Genomic DNA, 25,652 nt, shown 5'->3' on the forward strand with positions numbered 1-25,652 from the left:
AGCACTGGGCATTGGGTATTATGTGGGTGTGTGTATTGTGTGTGTGCGTAGGGATGTGTGTGTGTGTGTGTTTTGAAAGGTGTGGATGTTTCTATGTGAACCTAAATCACATTGTATTTGTCACATGCATCGAATACAACAGACTATCCTATGACACACTGAATGACGAGCCCTTCCCAACGATGCAGAGTCAAAATATACATATAAGAAATAAAGAAATAGTAACACATCCCCACATTCCCCCCCTGTTGGTCATCAGGCTGTACTGCAGGTGACAGGATAACATGTTGTGTAGACTAAAACAGCATAAAACCAGGTGTATCACAAAGCATAACATTTATTAGCCAGCTCCAGTAATTGAGAAACATAGAGAAATTGTTTGAGCGATTTTTTTTGTGTCAAATTAACCAGTTATCTACCTTTGATAAGCAGCTAGCTGGTAGCTTGCTAGCTAGTTAGCTCCCGTGCCAATTTCAAGTCTTTCTAAACTAATGTCTGACTAACTCAGAAATCTGAAGTTATTTCAGAATGAAAGTTAACTGGCTAACATTATGTTAGCTAGCTATCCCAAGTTAGATAATGTGTTTTCACTTACTGCATCTGTATGCTTGTTGCGTTCTTCCTGGTTTCCACTAGTTACCACAGCCACTAGGGACAACCGTTCTCCCTGGTTTCCACTAGTTACCACAGCCACTAGGGACAACCGTTCTCCCTGGTTTCCACTAGTTACCACAGCCACTAGGGACAACCATTCTCCCTGGTTTCCACTAGTTACCACAGCCACTAGTGACAACCGTTCTCCCTGGTTTCCACTAGTTACCACAGCCACTAGGGACAACCGTTCTCCCTGGTTTCCACTAGTTACCACAGCCACTAGGGACAACCGTTCTCCCTGGTTTCCACTAGTTACCACAGCCACTAGGGACAACCGTTCTCCCTGGTTTCCACTAGTTACCACAGCCACTAGTGACAACCGTTCTCCCTGGTTTCCACTAGTTACCACAGCCACTAGGGACAACCGTTCTCCCTGGTTTCCACTAGTTACCACAGCCACTAGGGACAACCGTTCTCCCTGGTGCACTCGTTTGTTCATGACGTGAGCTGGCTGCTCGTTTTAAATAGTATCATCTAATCTGTTCAAAACAGTGGCAGCATGTGCGGCAGTGGTCATTCATTTTTTGCCATGCAAAAGTGAAATAGATGTATTTATGCTGTTGTTCAAATGCACAGATCACTTTATATACCTTCTCAAAATAAACTACGGTAGTTTGAAAAATTGGCATCATATTTCTGTCATGCTGCTTTGCTGACAACTCTCTGTCATGCTGCTTTGCTGACAACTCTAACCATCTCACGCCCCGGGTATTCAGCCAATCAGCGGCCGCCACTGAGGTAGATATGTACATGAATGCAGGGTAAACCTGCTGTGACTCAAAACCAGCCAGTACAGGCTGAATACAGACAGTGAGTCAAGCGGCAGGGAAGAGAAGCATCCCCCCAAAACGCAGATATGTGTCCCAAATGGCACCCTATTCTCTATGGGCCCTGGTCAAAAGTAGTGCACTAAATAGGGTATAGGGGGCCATTTGGGACGCATATTGACTGTCACTAATAATCCCCATTACTAGCATATTGACTGTAACTACTAATCCCCATTACTAGCATATTGACTGTCAGTACTAATCCCCATTACTAGCATATTGACTGTCAGTACTAATCCCCATTACTAGCATATTGACTGTCACTACTAATCCCCATTACTAGCATATTGACTGTCAGTACTAATCCCCATTACTAGCATATTGACTGTCACTACTAATCACCATTACTAGCATATTGACTGTCACTACTAATCACCATTACTAGCATATTGACTGTCACTACTAATCCCCATTACTAGCATATTGACTGTCAGTACTTATCCCCATTACTAGCATATTGACTGTCACTACTAATCCCCATTACTAGCATATTGACTGTCAGTACTAATCCCCATTACTAGCATATTGACTGTCAGTACTAATCCCCATTACTAGCATATTGACTGTCACTACTAATCCCCATTACTAGCATATTGACTGTCACTACTAATCCCCATTACTAGCATATTGACTGTCAGTACTAATCCCCATTACTAGCATATTGACTGTCACTACTAATCCCCATTACTAGCATATTGACTGTCAGTACTAATCCCCATTACTAGCATATTGACTGTCACTACTAATCACCATTACTAGCATATTGACTGTCAGTACTAATCCCCATTACTAGCATATTGACTGTCAGTACTAATCCCCATTACTAGCATATTGACTGTCACTACTAATCCCCATTACTAGCATATTGACTGTCAGTACTAATCCCCATTACTAGCATATTGACTGTCACTACTAATCCCCATTACTAGTATATTGACTGTCAGTACTAATCCCCATTACTAGCATATTGACTGTCACTACTAATCCCCATTACTAGCATATTGACTGTCAGTACTAATCCCCATTACTAGCATATTGACTGTCACTACTAATCCCCATTACTAGCATATTGACTGTCAGTACTAATCCCCATTACTAGCATATTGACTGTCAGTACTAATCCCCATTACTAGCATATTGACTGTCACTACTAATCCCCATTACTAGCATATTGACTGTCAGTACTAATCCCCATTACTAGCATATTGACTGTCAGTACTAATCCCCATTACTAGCATATTGACTGTCACTACTAATCACCATTACTAGCATATTGACTGTCAGTACTAATCCCCATTACTAGCATATTGACTGTCAGTACTAATCCCCATTACTAGCATATTGACTGTCACTACTAATCCCCATTACTAGCATATTGACTGTCACTACTAATCCCCATTACTAGCATATTGACTGTCACTACTAATCCCCATTACTAGCATAGACTGTCACTACTAATCCCCATTACTAGCATATTGACTGTCAGTACTAATCCCCATTACTATCATATTGACTGTCACTACTAATCCCCATTACTAGCATATTGACTGTCACTACTAATCCCCCATATAAGGAAATCAGTCAATTGAAATAAATTCATTAGGCCCTAATCTATGGATTTCACATGACTGTGAATACAGATATGCATCTGTTGGTCACAGATACCTTAAAAGAAAAGGTAGGGGCATGGATCTGAAATCCAGTCAGTATCTGGTGTGACCACCATTTGCCTCATGCAGCGCAACACATCTCCTTCACATAGAGTTGATCAGGCTGTTGATTGTGGCCTGTGGAATGTTGTCCCACTCCTCTTCAATGGCTGTGCAAAGTAGCTGGATATTGGTGGGAACTGGAACACGCTGTCATACACGTAGATCCAGTGCGACTGGGAGACCCATGTGGCGGCGCACAATTGGCCCAGCGTTGTCCAGGGTAGGGGAGGGAATGGCCGGCAGGGATGTAGCTCAGTTGGTAGAGCATGGTGTTTGCAACGCCAGGGTTGTGGGTTTGATTCCCACGGGGGGCCAATATGAAAAAAATTATAAATAATAATATATGCACTCACTAACTGTAAGTCGCTCTGGATAAGAGCATCTGCTAAATTACTAAAATGTAAATGTAAATCCCAAACATGCTCAATGGGTGACATGTCTGGTGAGTATGCAGGCCATTGAAGAACTGGGACATTTTCAGCTTCCTGGAATTGTGTACAGATCCTTGCAACATGGGGCCGTACATTATCATGCTGAAACGTGAGGTTATGGAGGCGGATGTATGGCACGACAATGGGCCTCAGGATCTCGTCACGGTATCTCTATGCATTCAAATTGCCATCAATTAAATGCAATTGCGTTTGTTGTCCGTAGCTTATGCCTGCCCATACCATAACCCCACCGTCACCATGGGGCACTCTGTTCACAACGTTGACATCAGCAAACCACTCACCCACATGATGCCACACACGCTGTCTGCCATCTGCCCGGTACAGTTGAAACTGGGATTCATTAGAAGAGCACACATCTTCAGCGTGCCAGTGGCCATCCAAGGTGAGTATTTGCCCACTGAAGTCGGTTACGACGCCGAACTGCAGTCAGGTCAAGACCCTGGTGAGGACGATGAGCTTGCAGATGAGCTTCCCTGAGACAGTTTCTGATAATTTGTGGATAAATTATTTGGTTGTGCAAACCCACAGTTTCATCAGTTCTCCGGGTGGCCGGTCTCAGATGATCCTGCAGGTGAAGAAGCCGGATGTGGAGGTCCTGGGCTGGCGTGGTTACACGTGGTCTGCAGTTGTGAGGCCGGTTGGACGTGCCACACCTGTCAGGTGGATGGATTATCTTGGCAAAGGAGAAATGCTCATTAGCAGGAATGTAAACAAATTTGTGCACAAAGTTTTAGAGAAATAAGCTTTTTCTGTGTATGGAAATTTCTGATGCATGATCAAATAACATTCAGCTCAGACCCCCATACATACCCCACAAGACATGCCACCAGGGGTCTCTTCACAGTCCCCAAGTCCAAAATGAATTCATGGCAACGCACAGTTTTATACAGAGCCATGAAATCATGAAACTCCCTTCCATCTCTAATTACTCAAGTAAACAGCAACATTTCCTTTAAGAAACTGATTACAGAACAACTCATGGAACTGTACACAGAACAACTCATGGAACGACAGGGACTGTGAGGGGACACACAAACACACACTCTCTCCCTCTCTACCTCTCTCCCTCTCTCCCCCTCTACCCCTCTACCTCTCTCCCTCTCTACCTCTCTACCTCTCTCCCTCTCTACCTCTCTCCCTCTCTACCTCTCTCCCTCTCTACCTCTATACCTCTCTATACCTCTCTACCTCTCTACCGCTACACCTCATCACCCCCACCCATAATACCACCCACTCTCCATTCCCGTCCAACCTCTCCATATCCGCCCCCTGACAGAGGGTGTACACCTAATTTCATAGGTGGAAAGAGCTGTCAGTTAGCTATTACGGAAGAACAAATGTCCAATCATGGAGGAGCTGGTCTAACCAAGCGAATCAGTTGATTCTTTGTTTGGAATAATGTAAACATCTTATGTAATGGTGCAACCATAGCCACAGGAAGTAGAGGTGCTTAGGGACCCCTGATAAACCATAGCCACAGGAAGTAGAGGTGCTTAGGGACCCCTGATAAACCATAGCCTCAGGAAGTAGAGGTGCTTAGGGACCCCTGATAAACCATAGCCTCAGGAAGTAGAGGTGCTGAGGGACCCCTGATAAACCATAGCCTCAGGAAGTAGAGGTGCTTAGGGACCCCTGATAAACCATAGCCTCAGGAAGTAGAGGTGCTGAGGGACCCCTGATAAACCATAGCCTCAGGAAGTAGAGGTGCTGAGGGACCCCTGATAAACCATAGCCTCAGGAAGTAGGGGTGCTTAGGGACCCCTGATAAACCATAGCCTCAGGAAGTAGAGGTGCTTAGGGACCCCTGATAAACCATAGCCACAGGAAGTAGAGGTGCTGAGGGACCCCTGATAAACCATAGCCTCAGGAAGTAGAGGTGCTTAGGGACCCCTGATAAACCATAGCCTCAGGAAGTAGGGGTGCTTAGAGTGCTGCATCACCCCCTGATAAACCATAGCCTCAGGAAGTAGAGGTGCTGAGGGACCCCTGATAAACCATAGCCTCAGGAAGTAGAGGTGCTGAGGGACCCCTGATAAACCATAGCCTCAGGAAGTAGAGGTGCTTAGGGACCCCTGATAAACCATAGCCTCAGGAAGTAGGGGTGCTTAGAGTGCTGCATCACCCCCTGATAAACCATAGCCTCAGGAAGTGGAGGTGCTGAGGGACCCCTGATAAACCATAGCCTCAGGAAGTGGAGGTGCTTAGGGACCCCTGATAAACCATAGCCTCAGGAAGTAGAGGTGCTGAGGGTGATGCAGCGCCCCCTGAAAAATCAGAATTTAAAAAAAGATGACCTCTCTACCTCTCTAGTAGTGAGTTTCGTAGGGAATTATTTCATTTAATCAGAAAGTCAGGGTTAGTTAAGAGAATATAGCGGTATAGATAGGTCGTCACCGGCCACACACTCCAGTACAGTAAGTGCCAGTGTCACCTGTAAGTTGGTTGCAATTTTCCAATAAAACTTAAAGAAGAAGAAGGGGGTGGGGATGTTCTTCTACATTAGCTAGTCTGCTGTAGATGGACAGACTGTAGCTAGCCTACTGTAGATGGACAGACTGTAGCTAGTTTACTGTAGATGGACAGACTGTAGCTAGCCTACTGTAGATGGACAGACTGTAGCTAGTCTGCTGTAGATGGACAGACTGTAGCTAGCCTGCAGTAGATGGACAGACTGTAGCTAGCCTGCAGTAGATGGACAGACTGTAGCTAGCCTGCAGTAGATGGACAGACTGTAGCTAGTCTGCTGTAGATGGACAGACTGTAGCTAGCCTGCAGTAGATGGACAGACTGTAGCTAGCCTGCAGTAGATGGACAGACTGTAGCTAGTCTGCTGTAGATGGACAGACTGTAGCTAGCCTACTGTAGATGGACAGACTGTAGCTAGCCTGCAGTAGATGGACAGACTGTAGCTAGCCTGCTGTAGATGGACAGACTGTAGCTAGCCTGCTGTAGATGGACAGACTGTATCTAGCCTGCAGTAGATGGACAGACTGTAGCTAGCCTGCTGTAGATGGACAGACTGTATCTAGCCTGCTGTAGATGGACAGACTGTAGCTAGCCTGCTGTAGATGGACAGACTGTAGCTAGCCTGCTGTAGATGGACAGACTGTAGCTAGCCTGCTGTAGATGGACAGACTGTAGCTAGCCTGCTGTAGATGGACAGACTGTAGCTAGTCTGCTGTAGATGGACAGACTGTAGCTAGTCTACTGTAGATGGACAGACTGTAGCTAGCCTACTGTAGATGGACAGACTGTAGCTAGCCTGCAGTAGATGGACAGACTGTAGCTAGTCTGCTGTAGATGGACAGACTGTAGCTAGCCTGCTGTAGATGGACAGACTGTAGCTAGCCTGCTGTAGATGGACAGACTGTAGCTAGCCTGCTGTAGATGGACAGACTGTAGCTAGCCTGCTGTAGATGGACAGACTGTAGCTAGCCTGCTGTAGATGGACAGACTGTAGCTAGCCTACTGTAGCTAGTCTGCTGTAGATGGACAGACTGTAGCTAGTCTGCTGTAGATGGACAGACTGTAGCTAGCCTGCTGTAGATGGACAGACTGTAGCTAGCCTACTGTAGCTAGCCTGCTGTAGATGGACAGACTGTAGCTAGTCTGCTGTAGATGGACAGACTGTAGCTAGCCTGCTGTAGTTGGACAGACTGTAGCTAGCCTGCTGTAGCTAGCCTGCTGTAGATGGACAGACTGTAGCTAGTCTGCTGTAGATGGACAGACTGTAGCTAGCCTGCTGTAGTTGGACAGACTGTAGCTAGCCTGCTGTAGCTAGCCTGCTGTAGATGGACAGACTGTAGCTAGTCTGCTGTAGATGGACAGACTGTAGCTAGCCTGCTGTAGATCGACAGACTGTAGCTAGCCTACTGTAGCTAGCCTGCTGTAGATGGACAGACTGTAGCTAGCCTACTGTAGCTAGCCTGCTGTAGATGGACAGACTGTAGCTAGCCTACTGTAGATGGACAGACTGTAGCTAGCCTACTGTAGCTAGCCTGCTGTAGTTGGACAGACTGTAGCTAGCCTGCTGTAGATGGACAGACTGTAGCTAGCCTACTGTAGCTAGCCTGCTGTAGTTGGACAGACTGTAGCTAGCCTGCTGTAGATGGACAGACTGTAGCTAGCCTGTTGTAGATAGACAGACTGTAGCTAGCCTACTGTAGTTGGACAGACTGTAGCTAGCCTGCTGTAGATGGACAGACTGTAGCTAGCCTGTTGTAGATAGACAGACTGTAGCTAGCCTACTGTAGTTGGACAGACTGTAGCTAGCCTGCTGTAGATGGACAGACTGTAGCTAGCCTACTGTAGATGGACAGACTGTAGCTAGCCTACTGTAGTTGGACAGACTGTAGCTAGCCTGCTGTAGATGGACAGACTGTAGCTAGCCTACTGTAGATGGACAGACTGTAGCTAGCCTGCTGTAGTTGGACAGACTGTAGCTAGTCTGCTGTAGATGGACAGACTGTAGCTAGCCTGCTGTAGATGGACAGACTGTAGCTAGTCTGCTGTAGATGGACAGACTGTAGCTAGTCTGCTGTAGATGGACAGACTGTAGCTAGTCTGCTGTAGATGGACAGACTGTAGCTAGCCTACTGTAGCTAGCCTGCTGTAGATGGACAGACTGTAGCTAGCCTACTGTAGCTAGTCTGCTGTAGATGGACAGACTGTAGCTAGTCTGCTGTAGATGGACAGACTGTAGCTAGCCTACTGTAGCTAGCCTGCTGTAGTTGGACAGACTGTAGCTAGCCTGCTGTAGATGGACAGACTGTAGCTAGCCTACTGTAGCTAGTCTGCTGTAGATGGACAGACTGTAGCTAGCCTACTGTAGATGGACAGACTGTAGCTAGTCTGCTGTAGTTGGACAGACTGTAGCTAGCCTGCTGTAGATGGACAGACTGTAGCTAGCCTACTGTAGATGGACAGACTGTAGCTAGTCTGCTGTAGTTGGACAGACTGTAGCTAGTCTGCTGTAGTTGGACAGACTGTAGCTAGTCTGCTGTAGTTGGACAGACTGTAGCTAGTCTGCTGTAGATGGACAGACTGTAGCTAGCCTGCTGTAGATGGACAGACTGTAGCTAGCCTGCTGTAGATGGACAGACTGTAGCTAGCCTACTGTAGCTAGCCTACTGTAGTTGGACAGACTGTAGCTAGCCTGCTGTAGATGGACAGACTGTAGCTAGCCTACTGTAGCTAGCCTACTGTAGTTGGACAGACTGTAGCTAGCCTACTGTAGATGGACAGACTGTAGCTAGTCTGCTGTAGATGGACAGACTGTAGCTAGCCTACTGTAGATGGACAGACTGTAGCTAGTCTGCTGTAGATGGACAGACTGTAGCTAGTCTGCTGTAGTTGGACAGACTGTAGCTAGTCTGCTGTAGTTGGACAGACTGTAGCTAGCCTGCTGTAGATGGACAGACTGTAGCTAGCCTACTGTAGCTAGCCTACTGTAGTTGGACAGACTGTAGCTAGCCTGCTGTAGATGGACAGACTGTAGCTAGCCTACTGTAGCTAGCCTGCTGTAGATGGACAGACTGTAGCTAGCCTACTGTAGATGGACAGACTGTAGCTAGCCTACTGTAGCTAGCCTGCTGTAGATGGACAGACTGTAGCTAGCCTACTGTAGCTAGCCTGCTGTAGATGGACAGACTGTAGCTAGCCTGCTGTAGATGGACAGACTGTAGCTAGCCTGCTGTAGATGGACAGACTGTAGCTAGCCTACTGTAGATGGACAGACTGTAGCTAGCCTGCTGTAGATGGACAGACTGTAGCTAGCCTACTGTAGATGGACAGACTGTAGCTAGCCTGCTGTAGATGGACAGACTGTAGCTAGCCTACTGTAGTTGGACAGACTGTAGCTAGCCTACTGTAGATGGACAAATTTAGCGACAATGGGATAAGAGACAAGCGTAGTAGCTAATCATTTTCATCAACGGCGTAATTTTATTTCAATAACGTTGGCCTCATCACAATGCTAGATCTTGGAAATCAAAAGCACTTGTAGTCTAACGTTAGCCAACCGTTTCACAGCTAGAAAGGGGATTTCCTAGCTAGCTAGTAATCCATTAGTTAGTTAGCTAACGTTAAATGAACCATTTTGAAATACAAAAGTAAATTTGGTCAATTCAAAATCAACGCATTAGCTAGCTATGTTGTCAAGCGATGTTGCACAAAGGGAGCCGGTACTGTAGTTAACGTCGTTATCCACTTTTTGACATTTTAACTAGCTGACTATCTCTTAGTAGCTAGCTAAAGTAGCTAGTTACAGTAACTAGGTAACGTTATCTTCAGTCTGCTAATCGCCTACACGGAGAGACCAGAGCCAAGGGGTGTACGACAAAGAGTTAGCCAGCTACATTCACTTTGATAAACATAGTGTCCAAGCAAAAACGCATATTTTGATCAGTGGGTAAAATAATGTTGCTGTAATTGTGTTAGATAATTCATTCAAAATGAATACAGTAAATCAAATAGAGGCCAGAGATAAAAGTGGTCAGAAATGTGGAAAATAACATTTGCTGGATGCTGTGTGAGAATGAATGCTACCTGACAGGTTTACCGTTCAACTCGTCATGTTCAGAAGAATCAGAACCTAAAACAATGTAGAGGAAAGATAGATAACGATGAGACATGACATGGAGTATATTTATAGGATGTACCGCAAGTTTTTTTTCTTTCTTCCAAAGCCTTTTCCATTTAATTCAGCCCCTGTCATGCTAGATTTGGTATTTGCAACCCGCAAGAAACAACTTCGAAGAAGATGAACACAAAATGTAAAATTCTCAAAAGTTTTGGTGAGAAAGCCTCACCTTGCTGTCAGCTCAGATAGAGGTTACTAAATCCGACTTTTTGGATATAATGTTAATGATATGTTGGGAATTATATTTGTTTAGGTAAAATGTATTTTATAACATAAGAAAGTGAAATGTCATCACCAGAAAGTACTTGATTTTCTGGTTCATAAAAAAAAGCTAAACTTATATGTATTTGGTTGTTGAGTCAATTAGACCAAGCACATTTCAAGCGTATCTAAAAAATCGAATAAAATAATCCGGATGTTTAAGCATGTTAACTGGCTAATTACTTGATTCTGCTTTGTAGTACACCCCTCCGCAGCTACTACCGCAGTTAGTTAGCGAAACCAGATGCATGAATTCTGCCTAACCTTGAATTTATTTATTCTTTACATGGAACAGATGTGTAGCTTCAAAACAACAAACCAGAAATGTCTAGGTCTTGGAACATATCAGAGCCAAATATGATCATTCCCTTGGCATCTCATCATTCAGATTCCGCCTCAAACATTCTGTATGATTCAGCCCTGTCTGTCAGAGGGTAAATCCATTTGAATTCAATCGCTTTTTGACAGCACCCCCTTTGATTTTGAACAAAACCTTACATACAGTGCATTTGGAAAGTATTCAGACCCCTTGCCTTTTTCCACATTTTGTTACCTTACTGCCTTATTCTAAAATTGATTAAATACATTTTAATCAAAGGTGCTTCAACAAATACTGAGTAAAGGGTCTGAATACTTATGTAAATGTGATATTTCTGTTTTAAATTTTTTATAAATTTGCAAAAAAGGGGAAAAAACAATTGAATCTATTTTAGAATAAGGCTGTAACATAACAATGTGGAAAAAGTCAAGGGGTCTGAATACTTTCCGAATGCACTATTGTATATTTGTCCATTGTAGAAGTGCTCAGAAAGTGACTTTGTGGAACTGAATGCAAAAGCATGCAAGAGATAAAAGTGCTCATAGTTGACCTATTTTGCATAGCCACCCATATACCATTAGATATCCATGTCTTCATCACTGGAAAATATAAATGGTTGAGATTGATATAATTTAAAAGCTTACAAACAGTGTTGTCAAAAATGGAATTTCTTGCCAAAAATCTATCCTCCATACGAAACCTATTGAAATCTTAGTAATATAGACATTACCATTTAAATTGACATTCAACGGTGGGTGGACCGGCGGGCGTCTTTGTGGTAGTCATTTAGAAGTACACATTTCAATTTCAATGGTGTACCTGTGACACTCTGGCTCCGGGACTTTTGTATTTGAGCCAGGGTGTATTTGTTTTGTTGGGTTTTGTTGTGGGGTTTGTTGTATAGGGTGTATTCGGTTGGTTGGGTTTTGGGTGAGTAATTGTGGTGTCGTGTGACTCCCAATCGGAGGTAACGAGTGTCAGCTGTCGGCTCGTTATCTCTGATTGGGAGCCATATTTATCTAAATGTTTTCCTGTGGGTATGGTGGGTTTTTGTTCCAAGTTTAGTCTTTGTTACTGTTGGACTTCACTTTCGTCTTTTGTTTTGTATTGACGTGCTTTTCTAATTAAAAGTCATCATGTTCACTCGCAACGCTGCGCCTTGGTCTCCTGTTTTAGACGATCGTGACAGTACCAGCTAAATTGCAGTGGTCTATGAATTCTATTTCTATGATTGAAATGACACCCACCGTGTATTCAAGAGCATGCTGTGTCTCAACCGATGGCGGCACGACACAAAAACCTCCACTGATGTAAAGTAGGGTCTAAGCTACAAAATATACGCATATTAAACAAATCGGAGTTCATGCGTTTTTAGATAATTGACGTTAAATGTCAATTTATATTTATATATTTATATTAAATTTGTAGTAAAAAAAAAATAAAAATTATAGAAATTATAACATTGTTTGACAACCCTATTTGTAAGATTTTAAATTATATCAATCTCAACCGTTTGGATGTCTCATGGTATGGTGGGGTATGCAAAATGGGTCAACTTTGAGTACCTCACTTGCTGACCATTTATTTTATGGGCAAACGTGTGGAAAGTTTTGTTTTAATCAAAAGGGATGACGTCCAAAAGTGATTGAATTTACCACTCTGTGAACAGCCCTGTCTGTCTGCTTCTCTGTGAACAGCCCTGTCTGTCTGCTTCTCTGTGAACAGCCCTGTCTGTCTGCTTCTCTGTGAACAGCCCTGTCTGTCTGCTTCTCTGTGAACAGCCCTGTCTGTCTGCTTCTCTGTGAACAGCCCTGTCTGTCTGCTTCTCTGTGAACAGCCCAGTCTGTCTGCTTCTCTGTGAACAGCCCAGTCTGTCTGCTTCTCTGTGAACAGCCCTGTCTGTCTGCTTCTCTGTGAACAGCCCTGTCTGTCTGCTTCTCTGTCGACAGCCCAGTCTGTCTGCTTCTCTGTCGACAGCCCTGTCTGTCTGCTTCTCTGTGAACAGCCCTGTCTGTCTGCTTCTCTGTCGACAGCCCTGTCTGTCTGCTTCTCTGTCGACAGCCCAGTCTGTCTGCTTCTCTGTCGACAGCCCTGTCTGTCTGCTTGGGTTGTATTCACTAGGCTCCAAACGAAAGAAAACGGACTGAAAGGGAGGGACTGAACTCTGTTTCTAAACGTTTTCCCATGGTGTACACTAATGAACAGAACCCTGGTTATTATGATTATGATTATGATCAGATCTCTACAGCTCCAGTTGGCAGGTCCATGATCCACAGTGACTTCTTAAAGGAGCAGTTGTCTTGGTAATCAAAAGGAAGCAAAGGGAAAAGACTAAGTGACTTCATGCCGAAGTCCTCATCGATGTACTTTCCAGTCTAGCTCGGGTCCTTCTTCCATCAGTCTTCTGTATGATGTTTACATTATCATTCTGTGGGTGTTGCTGACCTCCTATGGAAGAGGACCCAGCAGCAGCAGTGCCATGCGTGGGTTTCACTCCAAGCTGGACTTGTCCTCCTCTGCAGGGGGTGCTGGGGGTACGGGCGGCTCCATGCTCCTGAGCCTGGCTGTGGAGACAGAGAGAGCCCGGGCCCTGCTCCAGACCTTCTCCTCTGCCTCCCTGGGGGCCTTCTGTGTGCTGGCTGACCACGTCATGCAGCTGACCCTGCTCCAACAGCAGCGCTCGACAACACCGTCCATGGTCTGATAGGCCTCTGGTCCTGGACTATAGTTACAGGCCTCAGGAAGAAGAGTGACTTCTATTAAATAATATTAGCAGGGATACTGGCCTCTCTTCTGGAGCTGGACCACTTCTATATGGCTGGCTTTCTGTCTCTCAAAGTAAGGAAGTGTTAATGAAGCATAGATAATAATAAATAATAATAATAAGCCATTTAGCAGACGCTTTTATCCAAAGCGACTTACAGTCATGCGTGCATACATTTTTGTGTATGGGTGGTCCCGGGGATTGAACCCACTACCCTGGCGTTACAAGCGCCGTGCTCTACCAGCTGAGCTACAGAGCTTCCATCAATAGCCTTTTATTATAGACAGACAAGTTTCATGTCTCTGATATCTGCAATCAAGAACCTTTCATCACAGACAAACAAGTGTAATGTCTCTGATATCTTCCATCAATAGCCTTTTATCATAGACAGACAGACAAGTTTCATATCTGAGATCTTCAATCAACAACCTTTTATATTTTCTGCTATTGGCACGTCTATTGTCTAATCTGTTTCCTCTCCTCCTCCCCCTCCCCCTCCTCCTCCTCCTCATCCTCCTTCTCCTCCTGCCCCTCCTCCTCCTCCATCTCCTCCTCCATCTCCTCCTCCTCCTCCATCTCCTCCTCCTCCATCTCCTCCTCCTCCATCTCCTCCTGCCCCTCCTCTTCCTCCTGCTCCTCCTCCATCTCCTCCTCCTCCTCCTCCCGCTCCTCCTCCTCCTCCATCTCCTCCTGCTCCTCCATCTCCTCCTCCTCCTCCTCCTCCAGGCAGCCTCCAGCCTGCCCCCCCCCTCCCCTCCACTGCTCCTCTCTAGTCCCTGTCCTCTGCCTCTCTCTGAGGCGGGTGCTGTGGCTGGGCAGGCTAAAGGACTCATGGTGCTCTCTACCCTGGCTGCTCTTTATCTCCCTGGCCTCACACCACATCAGAGACGGGGTCCGCCGTGGCCTGTGGGTGTGTCCGTTCGGCAACACGGCCCCCATCTCCTATTGGCTGTATGTGATCATCACAGCCACCCTGCCACACCTGTGCTCTGTGCTCATGTACCTGACAGGAACTAGAAGACATGATGTCCACCAAGCACGGCATCGCCATCGACGTCTGAGGGACAGGAAGTGCCAACACTGTTGAGCAGTGCAGGCTGCTGAGAGGAGGACGGCTCGTAATAATGGCTGGAACGGAGTGAATGGAATGGTATCAAACACATGGAAACCATGTTGGATGTGTTTGATACCATTCCACTGAAAACGCTCCAGCCATTATCACGAGCCCATCCTCCCGAATGATACCATTCCACTGATAACGCTCCAGCCATTACCACGAGCCCATCCTCCCGAATGATACCATTCCACTGATAACGCTCCAGCCATTATCACGAGCCCATCCTCCCGAATGATACCATTCCACTGATAACGCTCCAGCCATTACCACGAGCCCATCCTCCCGAATGATACCATTCCACTGATAACGCTCCAGCCATTACCACGAGCCCATCCTCCCGAATGAAGGTGCCACCTACCTCCTGTGCTATTGATGAGTCCTTAATAGTACCCTATTCCCTTTGTAGTGCACTACTTTAGACCAGGATATTCTGTTTGTGAGACAACATCAGCGCCACGTCACCAGATCAGGTTCCTGGTGTGTGTAAATGTACTTGGTAATTAGAGCTGGTTCTGGTTGTCATTAAGGACCCATAGACTTCACTATGTAGGGAATAGGGTGTCATTTGGGACCCATAGACTTCACTATGTAGGGAATAGGGTGTCATTTGGGACCCATAGACTTCACTATGTAGGGAATAGGGTGTCATTTGGGACCCATAGACTTCACTATGTAGGGAATAGGGTGTCATTTGGGACCCATAGACTTCACTATGTAGGGAATAGGGTGTCATTTGGGACCCATAGACTTCACTATGTAAGGAATAGGGTGTCATTTGGGACGTTGACAATCCCACAACGCTTAGTGCTATCCAGAATCCTTGGGACGTCCCTACACTAAACCTTAACCATAACCCCTTACCCTAACCATAACCTAACCTTAACCTAACCATAACTCCTTACCCTAACCATAACCTAACCATAACCATAACTCCTAACCCTAACCATAACTCCTAACCCTAACCATAACCCCTTACCCTAACCATAACTCCTTACCCTAACCATAACCTAACCTTAACCTAACCATAACTCCTTACCCTAACCATAACCTAACCATAACCATAACTCCTAACCCTAACCATAACTCGTAACCCTAACCATAACTCGTAACCCTAACCATAACTCCTTACCCTAACCATAACCTAACCTTAACCTAACCATAACTCCTTACCCTAACCATAACCTAACCTTAACCTAACCATAACCTAACCTTAACCTAACCATAACTCCTTACCCTAACCATAACCTAACCATAACCATAACTCCTAACCCTAACCATAACTCCTAACCCTAACCATAACTCGTAACCCTAACCATAACTCCTTACCCTAACCATAACCTAACCTTAACCTAACCATAACTCCTTACCCTAACCATAACCATAACCTAACCTAACCTAACCATAACTCCTAACCCTAACCATAACTCCTTACCCTAACCATAACCTAACCTTAACCTAACCATAACTCCTAACCCTAACCATAACCCCTTACCCTAACCATAACCATAACCTAACCTGTTTTACATTTCAACTTCAATGGGGTGACGTCAGAGTCTGGACTTCCCAAGGATCCCTTTAGACTTTTCCATCCCACAATGCCTCAGCCTCACTCATCTCCTTCACACCATGGGAGTGATCACTGTCAGTACAGTCCTGTAGTGTGTCAGTCTGTGTCCTGTGTGACTGTCAGTACAGTCCTGTAGTGTGTCAGTCTGTGTCCTGTGTGACTGTCAGTACAGTCCTGTAGTGTGTCAGTCTGTGTCCTGTGTGACTGTCAGTACAGTCCTGTAGTGTGTCAGTCTGTGTCCTGTGTGACTGTCAGTACAGTCCTGTAGTGTGTCAGTCTGTGTCCTGTGTGACTGTCAGTACAGTACTGTCGTGTGTCAGTCTGTGTCCTGTGTGACTGTCAGTACAGTACTGTAGTGTGTGTTGAAGTGTTTGCTGGATGATGATCAGGGTGAGCTGTAATGTTTCTGTATATGGATGGGACCTTGCTGACAGATCAACTGAAAGGAAACGGCTACGTTCTGATTGCCTACCCCTTCTCCTGAAGGCTGACATGGATTTAAAAGGAAGGGATTGGTGTGATGATATGGTGGAAAATCCATCCAGCAATGCTTGCACCAATCCAATGCTTTTAAAAACCACACATAAAATAATGTGTGCTTTCAACCTGCTTGTACTTACAAATGGCAAATACATTCAACCTGCTTGTACTTACAAATGGCAAATACATTCAACCTGCTTGTACTTACAAATGGCAAATACATTCAACCTGCTTGTACTTACAAATGGCAAATACATTCAACCTGCTTGTACTTACAAATGGCAAATACATTCAACCTGCAGTACAGTACATTATGTATGAAGCTGAAGGTCTTAGGGAACAGAGCAGTACATTCTGAATGAAGCTGAAGGTCTTAGGGAACAGAGCAGTACATTCTGTATGTAGCTGAAGGTCTTAGGGAACAGAGCAGTACATTCTGTATGAAGCTGAAGGTCTTAGGGAACAGAGCAGTACATTCTGTATGTAGCTGAAGGTCTTAGGGAACAGAGCAGTACATTCTGAATGAAGCTGAAGGTCTTAGGGAACAGAGCAGTACATTCTGTATGTAGCTGAAAGTATTAGGGAACAGAGCAGTACATTCTGTATGTAGCTGAAAGTATTAGGGAACAGAGCAGTACATTCTGTATGTAGCTGAAAGTATTAGGGAACAGAGCAGTACATTCTGTATGTAGCTGAAAGTATTAGGGAACAGAGCAGTACATTCTGTATGTAGCTGAAGGTCTTAGGGAACAGAGCAGTACATTCTGTATGTAACTGAAGGTCTTAGGGAACAGAGCAGTACATTCTTCGATGTGTTTCTTATTGGTGGATTCTCCTGTTGCTGTCTGATATTATGTGATGATGCAGTGCACGTTAGGCCATGATGTATTAACACGATATGTTTTTCTGAAAGGCTGAGGTGTGGGGAAGCCCAGGTGTACGAGGGGGCCAGGCTGAGGTGTGGGGAAGCCCAGGTGTACGAGGGGGCCAGGCTGAGGTGTGGGGAAGCCCAGGTGTACGAGGGGGCCAGGCTGAGGTGTGGGGAAGCCCAGGTGTACGAGGGGGCCAGGCTGAGGTGTGGGGAAGCCCAGGTGTACGAGGGGGCCAGGCTGAGGTGTGGGGAAGCCCAGGTGTACGAGGGGGCCAGGCTGAGGTGTGGGGAAGCCCAGGTGTACGAGGGGGCCAGGCTGAGGTGTGGGGAAGCCCAGGTGTACGAGGGGGCCAGGCTGAGGTGTGGGGAAGCCCAGGTGTACGAGGGGGCCAGGCTGAGGTGTGGGGAAGCCCAGGTGTACGAGGGGGCCAGGCTGAGGTGTGGGGAAGCCCAGGTGTACGAGGGGGCCAGGCTGAGGTGTGGGGAAGCCCAGGTGTACGAGGGGGCCAGGCTGAGGTGTGGGGAAGCCCAGGTGTACGAGGGGGCCAGGCTGAGGTGTGGGGAAGCCCAGGTGTACGAGGGGGCCAGGCTGAGGTGTGGGGAAGCCCAGGTGTACGAGGGGGCCAGGCTGAGGTGTGGGGAAGCCCAGGTGTACGAGGGGGCCAGGCTGAGGTGTGGGGAAGCCCAGGTGTACGAGGGGGCCAGGCTGAGGTGTGGGGAAGCCCAGGTGTACGAGGGGGCCAGGCTGAGGTGTGGGGAAGCCCAGGTGTACGAGGGGGCCAGGCTGAGGTGTGGGGAAGCCCAGGTGTACGAGGGGGCCAGGCTGAGGTGTGGGGAAGCCCAGGTGTACGAGGGGGCCAGGCTGAGGTGTGGGGAAGCCCAGGTGTACGAAGGGGCCTGTTAGGCTATTGTTGTGTTAAGATCTTTTTTTATCCATATAGTCCAGGGAAGATTACATTTAGAGCAACATTTTTTAAACATTCCTTTAATAGGTTCATAGTTTGTGATCATGATATTTAAATTCTGTAGTTTCTGTCTTTCACATAATCTGGTGTTGATGAGCGAGAGAAGTGATGCAGCACTGACCTGCAGGGGGCATCAATGAGTCAAGTTGAATTTATTTTCCATTTGTAAGTACAAGCAGGTTGAATATATTTGCCATTTGTAAGGACAAGCAGGTTGAATGTATTTGCCATTTGTAAGGACAAGCAGGTTGAATGTATTTTCCATTTGTAAGGACAAGCAGGCCTACACACACTGTACATTGGAATTTGTCTTGGAGGAGAGCTCAGTGGTAAAACATTTACGATGTCCATTGTCATTCTGCATCAACTGAAATTATTTACAAAGTGTAGTAATGCAATATTTATTTTAGCATTAGATTTGTTAAAATATTATTTTTTGAATTTGTAACTGTTGTGTTTTAAATCATTTATTTTCATATTGCTATCTTGTTGTAAAGAGACTGGATTAAAAATGCCCTGGACCACTGGGGGTGTTAAGTAATGTGTCTCTGTGGACCACTGGGGGTGTTAGGTAATGTGTCTCTGTGGACCACTGGGGGTGTTAGGTAATGTGTCTCTGTGGACCACTGGGGGTGTTAGGTAATGTGTCTCTGTGGACCACTGGGGGTGTTAGGTAATGTGTCTCTGTGGACCACTGGGGGTGTTAGGTAATGTGTCTCTGTGAACCACTGGGGGTGTTAGGTAATGTGTCTCTGTGGACCACTGGGGGTGTTAGGTAATGTGTCTCTGTGGACCACTGGGGGTGTTAGGTAATGTGTCTCTGTGAACCACTGGGGGTGTTAGGTAATGTGTCTCTGTGGACCACTGGGGGTGTTAGGTAATGTGTCTCTGTGGACCACTGGGGGTGTTAGGTAATGTGTCTCTGTGGACCACTGGGGGTGTTAGGTAATGTGTCTCTGTGGACCACTGGGGGTGTTAGGTAATGTGTCTCTGTGGACCACTGGGGGTGTTAGGTAATGTGTCTCTGTGAACCCCTGGGGGTGTTAAGTAATGTGTCTCTGTGAACCACTGGGGGTGTTAGGTAATGTGTCTCTGTGGACCACTGGGGGTGTTAGGTAATGTGTCTCTGTGGACCACTGGGGGTGTTAGGTAATGTGTCTCTGTGAACCACTGGGGGTGTTAGGTAATGTGTCTCTGTGGACCACTGGGGGTGTTAGGTAATGTGTCTCTGTGAACCACTGGGGGTGTTAGGTAATGTGTCTCTGTGGACCACTGGGGGTGTTAGGTAATGTGTCTCTGTGAACCACTGGGGGTGTTAGGTAATGTGTCTCTGTGGACCACTGGGGGTGTTAGGTAATGTGTCTCTGTGAACCACTGGGGGTGTTAGGTAATGTGTCTCTGTGAACCACTGGGGGTGTTAGGTAATGTGTCTCTGTGGACCACTGGGGGTGTTAGGTAATGTGTCTCTGTGGACCACTGGGGGTGTTAGATAATGTGTCTCTGTGGACCTTGGAGCTGGAGGACCATGTGGGTGTTGTTGCTCTGGATACACAGGCAAATGCACGTTATTAATGAGTCTACTGCATAGCAAGGTTTTGGGGGGCTCTGAGGATACAACAGTTACAGTCCAGGACAGTTCTCATTACAACAGAACAGTCCGTATAGTCCGGCACAGTGGACGCGTCATATTACCCAGAAACCCTAGCTGGAAAACCCGGTAATGGATCCAATCGTTTTTGTATCTGAGAATTTAGAACTACTTCATATAAGGTCTGTGTTTCATGTAGGTATCCTGACGTGACGTTTTGATAGCTATATAATTCTCTCTCGGACAAGGTTAGTTTTATCAATATATTCGCCTCAATTTACTTAAAAAATGCTAATTAGCAATAAAGAAGACCTCAGTAAGACTACAGATTCCTGCAGGAAGCTCTTGCTCGTCATCTCTAGCAACATTCAGCTACCATTCACCAGTGAGATCACACTTTTGTGCCCAGTCCATGAATGTATGTCCCGTTTCTCTGTTTTAGCTAGCCATTGACTACACTTTAGCTAGCTAGTTAGCAGAGCAGTAGATCAAAAAACATTTAGTTTTACTTAGCCTAGATAATTGTTTGTACCGTATGTTGACTTTGGTGTCTAGTTCAGACATTATGGCATTTTTCAAGAATGAACATCAGAGCATTTAAAGGGGAGAAGCCCAATGTTAAGTCTGACCATGTGGAGACGTGCCGCTGTAGTGAGGGACAACTTACCGGTTTGGTCAGGACCAGCGTGAGGGATACAGTTTATCCGTATGTCGGTGAGTATTAAGTTAAGTTTGAGCATCTTAGCAATTCAATGTGTTCTGTAGCTGTCAACATTCTACAAGGAAATAGCCACTTAATCAATTATATAAATCATTAACCAGATTACCCCGGATACCAGACATCTATCTATGAGTGATAACTCAGTTCTAGAATGTGGTCATTGATGAGAATGAATCTAAAAATCTATTGACGTTCAGAATTGACTTCATTTAGACATCCAGCCTGTATTGTAGTTTTATGACCAGAGACAAATCTTCAAAGGCACAGTATTTATTTATTCGGAGTGGTACATGCATTCACACAGTCTCGATTCATAGGATTCTTCCCACTATATGATTGATATGTCAAGTGATAAAATCCCAAATTATCAATTTATGGAAAAACTGCACTTGTCCTCATGTGAAAATTACAGTTTATTAAACATTCTACAGCTGTAATGTCATCAATCAAATCAAACTTTATTTACATAGCACATTTCTTACAACAAATGCATTGAAAGGCATGTGGCACTTAACATGCTTTCTCTCGGCAGGTCTCTATAGGTGTCCAGGGGATTCTCTCTACCACATGTGAATGCCTCCATGGAGCTCATCAGTGTAGCCATGCAGCCTATTTTGGCGGTTCACAATATCGGCCGTACGGATGTGGAATGAGAGTGGAGGGAAGCCAGCCATGGCCCAACCAGGTGCAGTCAGTGGACCTGTACCCGGCCGAAGACTACAACCCTCTGCCCAGAGAGCCCACAGAGGAGGACCTGTACCCGGCCGAAAACTACAACCCTCTGCCCAGAGAGTCCACAGAGGAGGACCTGTACCCGGCCGAAGACTACAACCCTCTGCCCAGAGAGTCCACAGTGGAGGACCTGTACCCGGCCGAAGACTACAACCCTCTGTCCCGAGAGCCCACAGAGGAGGACCTGTACCCGGCCGAAGACTACAACCCTCTGCCCAGAGAGTCCACAGAGGAGGATCTTCATGTTCAGTGGAATGGCATGGCTCCTTGAACCTGAGCCATAACAACCACTACCCTCCCTGTCATCCCTGTCAGTATCGGACTTTGTTAAAAAGCAAGGGCACCTGGGGCAGGCAGATATCCTGGCTGGCGTGGCGCTGTCGGTGGAGCAGCAGCAGGCAACAGTTGGACAGCGCACCAACCCCAACTGGCACACCATGAGGAGAGGGAGGTTGACGGACAGCAATTATGGAGCAGTGGTCAGGGCCAAGCGTGTTACTCCGTCGCTGCAATTATGGAGCAGTGGTCAGGGCCAAGTGGGTTACTCCGTCGCTGCAATTATGGAGCAGTGGTCAGGGCCAAGCGCGTTACTCCGTCGCTGCAATTATGGAGCAGTGGTCAGGGCCAAGCGCGTTACTCCGTCGCTGCAGTGGTTAGGGCCCAGCGCGTTACTCCGTCGCTGCTCTGGGATCCTGGGTGCAGGAGTCAGGGCTTTGGGTCACTGGGTCTGGGATCCTGGGTGCAGGAGTCAGGGCTTTGGGTCACAGGGTCTGGGATCCTGGGTGCAGGAGTCAGGGCTTTGGGTCACTGGGTCTGGGATCCTGGGTGCAGGAGTCAGGGCTTTGGGTCACGGGGTCTGGGATCCTGGGTGCAGGAGTCAGGGCTTTGGGTCACAGGGTCTGGGATCCTGGGTGCAGGAGTCAGGGCTTTGGGTCACAGGGTCTGGGATCCTGGGTGCCTCACTGGATGGTCTGGTGGCATCACAGCAGTGGTGGAGGTCAAGTGTCCCTATGGTGCAAGGGACCTTACCATTGAAGAGGCAGTGAAGTCAAAGGATTTCTATATCAAGGAGGGATGGTCTAACAGCCTCCGTGAAGACCATCCTTACTGGTACCATGTCCAGGGTCAGCTACACATCACAGGAAGGGACACCTGCTTCTTCGTTGTGTGGACCACCAAAGCCTCCAACACAATCCCCATCAGCGTGACGACCTCTGACCGACTCATATTGCTCCTCCTGTCAGTACCTGTTTTCAGGGAAGCCAATGGTCCAAATATAACACACACACACACACACTAGGCTCCCAGAATAGGTTATATTACATTCAAGTTTCACTCAAAGCAGCAAACTAAAGTAATGTAGTTAACGCAAGTTCAATCACAAAGGCTGGTCTGAGTGCATCTCCTCAGTTTCATTTAGTAGTACAACACAATTCACATTGCATTTTATCATGGGCACAGTGGGAATGTATATCTGTGATGTTTAAATTAGGTCTTAACCCCAGAGTGAGAGTACCTCACTTCCAGCAGATCTCCTTGCTGAGGGTGACGTTGATCTTGCACTGCTTCTCGTGGGGTGAGCCTGATGTTCCGCATGTCACGCCTCATGTCTAAAGCACTGGGAAAAGGGGACATGAAGTCAAAATGTTGATGCATCTACAAATTCAATGTTTTACACAATATTGTACCATATTTGATGAGTTACTGACCTGTCCGTCCATAGGCTCGATCTGCTGTTGGACTGGAAAACAGAGAGACAGTGATGGGTCTTTTTCAATGCCGTATCAACGTCTTTATCGGGACAGAAAATGCATTGTTTATCATAACAATGGTTCTAATCCCCGAGCCGACTAGGTGAAAAAATCTGTCGATGTGCCCTTGAGCAAGGCACTTAACCCTAATTGCACCTGTAAGTCGCTCTGGATAAGAGCGTCTGCTAAATGACGTCAATGTAATAACACAAACCCACCTTGGACAATGTGACAAGTGGTCCCTCAGCACCCAATCCTCAAGCCTCACTGTTTGTTCTGGTTTCCCAATCAACAGTCTGGATCTTCCTCTCCTGTCATGGTGGATGGATCTTCCTGCCATGGTGGATGGATCTTCCTGCCATGGTGGATGTATCTTCCTGCCATGGTGGATGGATCTTCCTGCCATGGTGGATGGATCTTCCTGCCATGGTGGATGGATCTTCCTGCCATGGTGGATGGATCTTCCTGCCATGGTGGATGGATCTTCCTGCCATGGTGGATGGATCTTACTGCCATGGTGGATGGATCTCCCTGCCATGGTGGATGGATCTTCCTGCCATGGTGGATGGATCTTCCTGCCATGGTGGATGGATCTCCCTGCCATGGTGGATGGATCTTCCTGCCATGGTGGATGGATCTTCCTGCCATGGTGGATGGATCTTCCTGCCATGGTGGATGGATCTCCCTGCCATGGTGGATGGATCTTCCTGCCATGGTGGATGGATCTTCCTGCCATGGTGGATGGATCTTCCTGCCATGGTGGATGGATCTCCCTGCCATGGTGGATGGATCTCCCTGCCATGGTGGATGGATCTTCCTGCCATGGTGGATGGATCTTCCTGCCATGGTGGATGGATCTTCCTGCCATGGTGGATGGATCTTCCTGCCATGGTGGATGGATCTTCCTGCCATGGTGGATGGATCTTCCTGCCATGGTGGATGGATCTTCCTGCCATGGTGGATGGATCTTCCTGCCATGGTGGATGGATCTTCCTGCCATGGTGGATGGATCTTCCTGCCATGGTGGATGGATCTTCCTGCCACGGTGGATGGATCTTCCTGCCACGGTGGATGGATCTTCCTGCCACGGTGGATGGATCTTCCTGCCACGGTGGATGGATCTTCCTGCCACGGTGGATGGATCTTCCTGCCACGGTGGATGGATCTTCCTGCCACGGTGGATGGATCTTCCTGCCACGGTGGATGGATCTTCCTGCCACGGTGGATGGATCTTCCTGCCATGGTGGATGGATCTTCCTGCCATGGTGGATGGATCTTCCTGCCATGGTGGATGGATCTTCCTGCCATGGTGGATGGATCTTCCTGCCATGGTGGATGGATCTTCCTGCCACGGTGGATGAGCTACCTTTCCTGGTAAATACAGAGACATTTCTCTTTCCCATCGGAAAATGGCAGCTACAGACCCGAGTGTTGTCACTGGGTTTCCGTTTTGCCCCATCTGAAAAGACACAATAAAATATATACAGTACTTTTACTAGCTAAGTTGATTACTAAAATTATAATATCTATATTAATATACCATAAGCCACAGACTACTATGTGGATGGGAAATTTCTGCTGGGATGGAGGAATTATCTGGAATGCTCAACTAGATGATCAGGACAGTCTAGGGTACTATTTGCCTGAACAGGCAGGTAGCTTAGTGGGTAAGAGCGTTGTGCCAATAACCGAAAGGTCGCTGGTTCTAATCCCCGAGCCGACTAGGTGAACAATCTGTCGATGTGCCCTTAAGCAAGGCACTTAACCCTAATTGCTCCTGTAAGTCGCTCTGGATAAGAGCGTCTGATAAATGACTAAAATGTAAATGTATTGCGATGATCTATACAACTGTACTTCTGATTCTAATTCTCAAGAGGAAAGTTAAAACCCTCAGCCGTGAGGTCACTGAGGAGGACCAACAGGGATAGGGGGATCGTCTGAAAGGGACTGACATGAGGACCAACAGGGATAGAGGGATCGTCTGAAAGGGACTGACATGAGGACCAACAGTGATAGGGGGATCGTCTGAAAGGGACTGACATGAGGACCAACAGTGATAGGGGGATCGTCTGAAAGGGACTGACATGAGGACCAACAGGGATAGAGGGATCGTCTGAAAGGGACTGACATGAGGACCAACAGGGATAGGGGGATCGTCTGAAAGGGACTGACGTGAGGACCAACAGGGATAGAGGGATCGTCTGAAAGGGACTGACGTGAGGACCAACAGG

At 46.7% G+C, this 25,652-nt stretch overlaps 1 protein-coding gene and 1 pseudogene across 2 annotated transcripts; one reads left to right on the plus strand and one right to left on the minus strand.

Moving 5' to 3' along the window:
• The first annotated feature begins 13,344 nt into the window (after window positions 1-13,344).
• LOC311128434 (transmembrane protein 267-like) lies at window positions 13,345-14,690 on the plus strand (annotated as a pseudogene). Its single transcript has 2 exons — window positions 13,345-13,703; window positions 14,356-14,690. The product of its transcript is annotated as a transmembrane protein 267-like (transcript).
• A 6,505-nt stretch (window positions 14,691-21,195) lies between these two features.
• Window positions 21,196-24,876, minus strand: LOC311127236 (uncharacterized protein). Its single transcript, XM_084159035.1, has 4 exons — window positions 23,640-24,876; window positions 23,380-23,411; window positions 23,187-23,288; window positions 21,196-22,917 (listed from the first exon to the last, which is right to left on the minus strand). The coding sequence occupies exons 1-3, from the start codon at window positions 24,809-24,811 to the stop codon at window positions 23,281-23,283; spliced, it is 1,212 nt and encodes a 403-aa protein (XP_084015161.1). The 5' UTR covers window positions 24,812-24,876; the 3' UTR covers window positions 21,196-22,917; window positions 23,187-23,280.
• Window positions 24,877-25,652: the final 776 nt, after the last annotated feature.

Source organism: Coregonus lavaretus (genome assembly GCF_964263955.1).
Source record: "Coregonus lavaretus genome assembly, chromosome: 4".
In the NCBI taxonomy this organism is placed as follows: Eukaryota; Metazoa; Chordata; class Actinopteri; order Salmoniformes; family Salmonidae; genus Coregonus; species Coregonus lavaretus.

Coding starts and splice junctions, on each gene's coding strand:
- LOC311127236 (XM_084159035.1), bottom strand. CDS start 24,811: ATGTCTCTGTATTTACCAGGAAAGGTAGCTCATCCACCGTGGCAGGAA. Junction 23,412..23,639: donor CACTTGTCACATTGTCCAAG/GTGGGTTTGTGT, acceptor TCTGTTTTCCAG/TCCAACAGCAGATCGAGCCT.